At 45.3% G+C, this 9,395-nt stretch overlaps 1 protein-coding gene across 1 annotated transcript; it reads left to right on the forward strand.

The window, feature by feature from the left end:
- Nucleotides 1–4,795: 4,795 nt before the first annotated feature.
- Nucleotides 4,796–7,568, forward strand: barx1 (BARX homeobox 1; the record flags this gene model as incomplete). Its single annotated transcript, XM_079265292.1, has 4 exons — nucleotides 4,796–5,000; nucleotides 6,150–6,444; nucleotides 6,945–7,029; nucleotides 7,407–7,568. The coding sequence occupies 4 exons, from the start codon at nucleotides 4,796–4,798 to the stop codon at nucleotides 7,566–7,568; spliced, it is 747 nt and encodes a 248-aa protein (XP_079121418.1).
- Nucleotides 7,569–9,395: the final 1,827 nt, after the last annotated feature.

The following is a 9,395-nucleotide window of genomic DNA, read 5'->3' on the forward strand; positions in this document are numbered from 1 at the left end:
TTTACCCCATTTTACTTGCATAGTCTGGTGCGCATACCAGTAAGCCAGAATTCTCACAATGTATGTGGGGACACCTCTTTGGCTCAGTTTAAAAAATAATTTACTATGATTAACACGATCAAAAGCTTTGGAGGCATCAATAAAACACATAAGAAGTGATGAGTTTTGACCTCTGTATTTGTTGACAATGTCTTTAAGGCATATATACACAAGTCAGTGCCATGTTTGGCTTTGAAGCCGAACTGGTTATCTGTGGAGGTGATGAAGTCCTGTATTCTGTCCAGCAGAATTCTTTCCAGGACTTTTGACAGGACGCTGGCCAAAGCAATGGGCCTGTAATTCTCTAGGCTACATACTTTACCAGCTTTGTTTTGAATGACTGGCACTAAGAGAACAGACAGCATTGAGTCTGGTAACAAGCCGTGAATCATGAAGCCAGTAAAACAAATAGCGAGGAGAGGAGCTAACCTCGGACTAGCATATTTAAGGTGTTCATCAGTAATATGGTCTAAACCACTTGCTTTGCCTTCAGACAGTTTGTTGATAGCTTGGTGCACCTCATATGATGTAATTGCCATTGACTCATTACTCTCAGAACTGTCCACGCTGTACAAATCACTTTTGATGCAGTTCAATAAGGTGCTATAATGCTGTCGCCATAACTCAGCAATGTTGTCTGTTCCTGAGATTCCATCTATAGTGCATGGTAAAGATGTTTTACAGTTAAGAGCTCTCACTTCTTTCCAAAAATCAACTACGTTGTTCGTACAATAGTTCTGACTTTGGCAATAATGACTTTTGAAAATAATGAACACATTACATTGACAGAACACACACTAAACATGCAAAAGTAACATATTGGCCTGATCATATAGTTTACAACACTGTCGATAAATATCTCTCGCACAAGAATGGACTGAATGTCAAAGGATTTGCAAGATTTGATCAATGTTGTTGGTGCAAGTAACAGAGTTATGACCTGCTGTTGGTGTTGTTAGTCAGACATGTTGCTACTATCTTTGGGTATCGTGTATTTCATTCCTTTCTACTGCATTAGTGGCGATGATGATGGAAACTGTCCTTGCAGTCTGAGAAGTGACCAGCGGGGGAAGGCGTGTTGAACGAAAGCCAGCTGGAGATGGAAACTCGATTGTGGCAAATATGAACAACTTGAACGAATCCGTTATTTACTACTTGTTCCTGAAGACCAGATGAGTTTTTACACACAAATGTTTGATTGACTTGGCAGATGGGAAGAACGGCTTCTTCTACAATGTTAGAAAGAATACTGATTACGATTCACAGGAACTATTTGATCATTTGCTTATGTATTATCTATGACCGAAGCCAACTCATTTGAATACAGCAAGGGCAAATCAATTCTGAACTTTTTTTCTTCTTATTTTCCTCAGAAGACTGACTTTGTGTCACACAACATGACATAACACACATTATTTTGGAGGATTCATGATTTTACAAAATTGCTTTTACAGAACACTCTATTGTATCGAGAGCTAAGACAACTAATTCAAATGATCAATAAGACTCTTATCCCGATTCTCCTGTTCTGCACACTTAACGTTTCTGTGAGGAACTTTAAACCTCATTATGAAACCGTCTCAGTTTAATCCTGATTCTCATGACCTACATCAGTAAACAAGACCATCGGAGAGAAGATTGTCTATTTCTATGGAGTTATTCTTAATGTTCGTCATCGGTGCCACCGGATGAAATCATGCAGGTTCACCAGAAACTGCTTCAGCTCAGACTCCAGCAGGGCCTCCGGCAGAGACCGGTCCACCGTGGACAGACCCAGATCCTCCAGCAGAGACCGGTCCACCGTGGACAGACCCAGATCCTCCATCAGAGACCGGTCCACCGTGGACAGACCCAGATCCTCCAGCAGAGACCGGCCCACCGTGGACAGACCCAGATCCTCCAGCAGAGACCGGTCCACCGTGGACAGACCCAGATCCTCCATCAGAGACCGGTCCACCGTGGACAGACCCAGATCCTCCAGCAGAGACCGGTCCACCGTGGACAGACCCAGATCCTCCAGCAGAGACCGGCCCACCGTGGACAGACCCAGATCCTCCAGCAGAGACCAGTCCACCGTGGACAGACCCAGATCCTCCAGCAGAGACCGGTCCACCGTGGACAGACCCAGATCCTCCAGCAGAGACCGGTCCACCGTGGACAGACCCAGATCCTCCAGCAGAGACCGGTCCACCGTGGACAGACCCAGATCCTCCAGCAGAGACCGGTCCACTGTGGACAGACCCAGATCCTCCAGCAGAGACCGGTCCACTGTGGACAGACCCAGATCCTCCAGCAGAGACCGGTCCACCGTGGACAGACCCAGGTCCTACAGCAGAGACCGGTCCACCGTGGACAGACCCAGGTCCTCCAGCAGCGACCGGCCCACCGTGGACAGACCCAGATCCTCCAGCAGAGACCGGTCCACCGTGGACAGACCCAGATCCTCCAGCAGAGACCGGTCCACTGTGGACAGACCCAGATCCTCCAGCAGAGACCGGTCCACCGTGGACAGACCCAGGTCCTCCAGCAGAGACCGGTCCACCGTGGACAGACCCAGATCCTCCAGCAGAGACCGGTCCACCGTGGACAGACCCAGATCCTTCAGCAGAGACCGGTCCACCGTGGACAGACCCAGATCCTCCAGCAGAGACCGGTCCACCGTGGACAGACCCAGATCCTCCAGCAGAGACCGGTCCACCGTGGACAGACCCAGATCCTCCAGCAGAGACCGGTCCACCGTGGACAGACCCAGATCCTCCAGCAGAGACCGGTCCACCGTGGACAGACCCAGTTCCTCCAGCAGAGACCGGTCCACCGTGGACAGACCCAGATCCTCCAGCAGAGACCGGTCCACCGTGGACAGACCCAGATCCTCCAGCAGAGACCGGTCCACCGTGGACAGACCCAGTTCCTCCAGCAGAGACCGGTCCACCGTGGACAGACCCAGATCCGGCTTTGCTTCCGCCCTCGACCTGCATTCGGAAGCTCCCGCAGGACGAGGAGAAGCTCAGCTCCTCCAGGAGCAGAGCTTCTCCTCTCTGCTCCTCCGGTCCCCGCTGGAAGCCAACACTGACACCACGCTGCTGGAGACCCAGGCCGTATTGCTGGACCCCCTGGAGGGAAGGGAGACACGGCAGAACCAGAACCAGGACTGAGAGGGGCAGACTGAGTCTAAAGGGACTCTGGTGCTCTGAAGCACTACCACTATTGTCCACAGAGGTGACCAAAATCAAAACACAAAATGAAAGTTCCTCAAAGTAAAAATAGTTTAAAATATGAGCCTTTGTTAAGTCGTGTTAGTGTAAAATATATTAATATTTCATGCTTTCATTTCATGCTTTATTGGATAACGTATGGCCATTAAAACTAGTGTTTTTTTTAGGAAACGCTGTTCTCCAGTTTTACTCAAAGGGGTCTCGAACAATACTGCATCATTTAGCAGGTACTTCTACACTTACAACTGCAATGGGCCTTCCCAGTTGTGCATTCCATGACAACATGTTATTCTATGCTGCTTATATTGGAAACCATTTTTGAGATGAACATCTGATTGTTGCGTTGTTTAGTTTCCAACGTGTTCAGTGATGATGCAAGTTATGTTTCGTCGGCTGTAAACTGTGTCATGTGAACGAAAGGGTTCAACAAAATGAGATTTCAAATGTAAAAAACACATTTGAATAGACCACCAGCTGTGAAGCATTCAACGGTTCCCTGAGGTTTTCAGCTCTTCTCGCAGCAGCCCTGAGGCATGCTAAAAATATGCTGTGGGAGATGTTTCACAATCTTTTGAGGCAAATAACCACAAAGGGGAAAGAAATCTCAGAGGTGCTCTGGTGTGTTTTTTGTTTTTAACCTCTAGAATTAATTTGTTTTCCTTTTACCTCAGTGGCGCCTGACAGACTGAAGTGGAGCACTGATATATCCTCTAAATCACAAAAATGTAGTTTCTATATTAAATCTCATCAGCTACCCAAGAACTTCCTCATCGTCAGTGTTGGAAAAAGAAAAACATTTTTATATGAAATCTTAAGTAAAATGGTAAAAAGTAAACACCAAAGTATGGTTTACATTTTGTACCTTGCCATTTCTAAATGCCCTTCATGAGTTCAAGTGTTAATTGTAGAAAATAAATGATACGCTTATTGTACAACCTGCCATCGTCAACATGATTTATAAGTCGCAAAGTCACCTGCAGGACATTTCAAGTGTCCGTCCTTATTTTCTACCCTTTGCATATAAATCCATGCAGGACAAGTGCGGCTTTGCATGTAACTTTGGCTCCAAGCGGACGAGCCCCGAGAGGAGGCGGAGCTCCGCGACGAGACCCATAAAACCCAAAGCCTTATTCCTCCGCTCACTGCCAAGGTGACGCGCTCAGCGGCTGAAGATTAGCTCAGACCTCCGCCGCTCGCGCGCACACACACACGCACACACACAGCAGCAGGAGCAGCGGAGTGGGCATGAACGCAGCCGGCTTCGGGAGTTTTCGGTCAAAGGTTCGCTCCTGGTTCCACACTTCTTCTCCAAGTAGAACCAAACCCGGCGCGAAGTAAACCGACACGGGACGCGAGAAGCCGTCTCGCGGCCTGTGCTTAGTATTTCTCCCCACCTGGAGGATAACTTTGATCCGCCGTCTCGATCCCCGGACTACAGAGGCTCCGCAGCGGGAATGTGACAGCTGGCTTGGGCCACTGCAGGGAGCGATATTCGGTGCACGCGCTCGGTGTCTGTTTTGGGGTGAGCGCACGGCCAGACTATGCAGCATCATTTGGACATTGGGGCGCATTACTATGCTCCGGAGGCTCCGCTGCACGACCACAGGACTCACCGCTACAGGAGTTTCATGATAGAGGAGATCCTGACCGACCACCCGGAGCACAAAGCGTCGGCTCCGGCCGGGGAGCTGCTTAAGTTCGGGGTGCAGGCTCTCTTGTCCGCCCGGCCTTTCCATAACCAGCTGGGTAAGAGGCGGCTGTGCGCGGATGAATGAGTAGAAAGAGGCGATGTGAGAGAACTGAAGATAATAGATGATAATATAATATATGTAATATTTGTAAATATATAGTATTAATAAGGATAACATAGATTTAAAATTTGAATTTAGATTCATAAATTTTAGATGCATATACAATTTTAAGTGCGTATTTTGCTCCTGATTAAAAAAGAGTCTTTCGAGGGAAAATAATGAAACTTCTGACACATGCAGGATTAAAAAGAAAATAATTTTGAATCGAGTTGCAGCTAATGATTTGCAACAATTGTGCAAGAGTGACATACAACCGACATTATGGAGTAAATGTGTCAGTTAAAGGAGACAACCGGGGCGAATTCAAGTCTATTGAAAAGAAAAGTAAACGTCTCATTTGTTTACTTGGGGAAACAAAACAACATAACGGCTACAAACGAGATAAAATTATTTTCATATAAAATAAAATACGACATTTATTTTTAAGTTGCATGAGTAAATTGTGGATTCTCGGTCAGGTTTCAGAATAATCAGTGGATAAAAAGAACAAATAATTATAAATGTTGTGTTTTTTACTGATATTCATTCCTGTTTAAAAATAAATATTTTCAAAATATGATGTGGCCAAGCGTTATAATCAGACATCTGCATTTATATTTGTATATTTTAGATTTATTTTGTTCATATTTATTTACTGACTTCATCATTAAACATATAAACTCAGTGCCAGGCCTTTTTCCACTTGAACTGATGTTAGAATTGATCTAGGCCTACATGTAGACAGATGAAATTATAGTTTATGTCCAGCTGGTTCCTGCCTTATTAAAAATACAGATGCATAGGGCCTATATCTGTTTTAATAGAACACAATACTAAACAAATAACAGGACATGTCTTATTCTAACGTTTCAGAGCATTCAATTATGAGGCCCCATAGTTGTTGCTAGTTTAACCTAACTGCATATTCATATCATAAATCGGCCCTGAAGTCTGACCTGAAGTAGTTAGAAATGTGTGTGGCGCCTATGGACAACCGCACACCCATCAGACTGGTCAAACCGCGTCCTGAAGCGAACCTATAGCAGTAACTTGAGCTATACTAAAAACAAACCTCTCCGTGTCTTGCCCCCACCGGTCCCTCCAGTCCTAAAAGCCGACCAGACGAGCCTCCTCAAGTTCCCCATGTCCCCGCTGTCCTGCTCGCTCGGCTCCCCGCTCGGCGCCCAGCTGCTGTCCGCGGCGTCGGGCCTGCATATCGGCGGCCCGGCGTCTCACCACCTGCCGCTGGACCTGCACCTCCGCGGGAAGCTGGAGCACGGGGCCGACGGAGGCGGCAAGAGCAAGAAGGGCCGCAGGAGCCGCACCGTGTTCACCGAGCTGCAGCTCATGGGGCTGGAGAAGCGCTTCGAGAAGCAGAAGTATCTGTCTACGCCCGATAGGTGGGTCTACGAGACTGGTTGATTTTACCGCCCTTATAGCCAACATTTTGACTCGAAATAACTGTCGCTATTTTATCTAATTTGTGTATTATTATTGATATTATTTTCTCTATTAACCGCTTGGCCTACCATTTGTAAACGCTTCCCCCTACAATTATGTTTCAAAGTCTTCTTTGCAATGCTAAAATACTTGTATTGTGTTCCTATAAAAGTAATCAAGTACAAACACGTGGAGTCAAAAAAACTACCCACCAAACTACAATATTTTGCCAACATTTTCACAAAAACAGGCAATGTTATAATGTAGGGGTTTATCAAAATGCAAAGGGTATTGTTTGCAAGCAGCAATTGGTAACCCTATCAGCATAAGATCATTTAAATAATTGATTATGCTGAGTTATAGAAGCGACTGATCCATAATACAGACAATAGAAACAAAGCTCAAGCAGCATGATGTGATGTGGAGTTATTGATCGCATTGATGTATCTGTTCCTCACAGAATAGACCTGGCTGAGTCTCTGGGCCTCAGTCAGCTGCAAGTGAAAACATGGTACCAGAACAGACGGATGAAATGGAAGAAAATTGTAAGTTATTCCTCATTGTGGTGATGATGGTGATGATGATTACGAATATGATGATGATAATGCGGTAGTGGTCATTTGATATGAGGTTAGGCCTGAACAACAACACAAAAACAGCGAGTAGTCTGTTTTGTGTTATTTCAACAGATGTCGATGGGAAACGTTGAGTGAATGCATCGCAGTGGTGGAGATTTAAGCCTGTTTGGACCTTTTTAGGAGATGAGATGGCATCTGTCATATCTTAATTAATTTGGAATTGAGGGGGAACGGCTGTCTGTAACTGTATTTGTTGTGTGTGTGTGTTGGTGTGAGTCACTTTTCTTCTTCTTTATGTGAACGTACATCATCAACAGATTTCTCTGCTCATGTTCAACCCGCAGGTGTTGCAGGGGGGAGGCCTGGAGTCCCCCACCAAGCCAAAAGGCCGCCCGAAGAAGAACTCCATCCCCAGCAGCGAGCAGCTCTCCGAACAGGAGCGAACCGCCGCCGACCGGCAGTCCGAAGGCTCGAGCTCCCACTCGGAGAACGCTCTGGAGGAGTGACTCCCCGGCCGCGCGGACACTCCCCGCGCGGACACTCCCGGCTCGTGCAGAGCATCCGGGGACACGGCGTGATTTTTGTGTTTTCTTCTTCCGGATGGAGCAGGAGGGCGCCGGTGCTTCTTTAGCTGGACCGTCTCGCGCAGGCTCCAAAGAAGGCTCGCGGGCCCCTTTGCAGGATAGCCTGAACTGTTAACACGCGCCGACATCCTCTAGCAGCCGCGTGTTGTTGTTGTTGTTGTTTTTTACCACGCCCTCCCCTCGTGGTGAACTTGCTGCTGTTGAGGAGGGAGCTCAAACCTTCGCAGTAGGTCTACCCCTTTATATTCTACGGAGATCTGTGTTTTTGCATTACCTTTATGTAACTATGCTATGTCTAGTGATTAAATATATTTTCACAATTATACTGTTCTCATATTTATTATAGAAGAGGCAGCCTCATGAGAACAAGTGGATGTGATGATGATGGTGATGATGATATAGCTTACAGGCTCATCAGTCAGTGGCGTTCACGCGGCTCAGGGCCTAATATGGTTACATCTCTCCATGTTGCATTATCGCTGCCCACGCATTGATAATAACAGCCAGACTTATTCAGTGTTTCCGGCTGCTGGTTGAGTGGCTTTCTTGTTCCGATGCAGATTAATGATTGTGTTGTGTGAAAGAGGAAGTGATGCTGACTCTTCCCACCGATGAAAAATACACATTTTCTGCTGCAGGTGGAGAAAACATATTCCCTGCTTAAAGTGTTGGCTTTGCTATAATTCATTTTTCTACTTCTAAGGCCCAGTGTTGTATTCACATGATCCATCTTACTGCTGTGTGTTTGTACTAAAGCAGAGAAAACCTCCATTTTTTCTTTTTGCCAACGGACACATTTTCTTAGGCTGGGCTGTTGGTTGTTCTTGGATGAGCTTTTAAAAGCAAGAGGAGTCACACTACATAGAGATCCGATTTTTTTAAATTTTACTTTGTTTTGTTTTTTACGAGTTACCATTGAACGTCACATCAGCCCTCAAAGACCAGACACAGGTTTAATAAGTTTAATATATGTATTAGCATCAACGGCAACAGCAGGTCGGCTTTTACCCGCAGCTTTTTTTAAACATGATTTTAATCATTCCTTGATGTCGAGGAGACCTTTTATTTCCACAGACATTATATTTGTCATATCGCACATGTGCTTTCTTCCAGCATTTACATTTAAAATCCTTCAATTGGTAATTGATAATGACGTCTAATAACTTGATAATAACAATGTAATAACAATGTTGTCACGTCCAGAGGGACAAAAGCACCCAAATCAGTTTGAAAAGATCAAATAGATTTAATTTAAAGGATCACACACACACACACACACACACACACACACACACACACACACACACACACACACACACACACACACACACACACACACACACACACATTTCCTCACGTGCTCTGTTTATTAATACGAATTAATTAACTGCTACTTTCCTGAAATAATATCGGTTTTTCCTTGCATTTTTTTTGCGTAAGGTAATATTTCAATGCTACTTTCTTGTTTTCTAGAACATATTAATATGCATCTAAAAAACGTTATTGAAATCAGATCAATAAAGCCACCCGTTAGAGGGCGTAAATATATTTAATAAGCTAAATGCGCGTTGTTACGGTTTGTTTCACTTCTCGTTGTGAATATACATATTTTACTCAGTGCTTATTCATACAGTAAACCTGCTGCTCAGCTCTCTAATTAAAGGAAACATGAAGTATGTATTTCGCGCTCTCTGCGTCAAAAACAAACATCTGTGCATCTGAAAAATGAAAACAAGTGGATCTGTCACG

The sequence above is a fragment of the Melanostigma gelatinosum genome (genome assembly GCF_949748355.1).
Source record: "Melanostigma gelatinosum genome assembly, chromosome: 3".
Lineage (NCBI taxonomy): Eukaryota > Metazoa > Chordata > Actinopteri > Perciformes > Zoarcidae > Melanostigma > Melanostigma gelatinosum.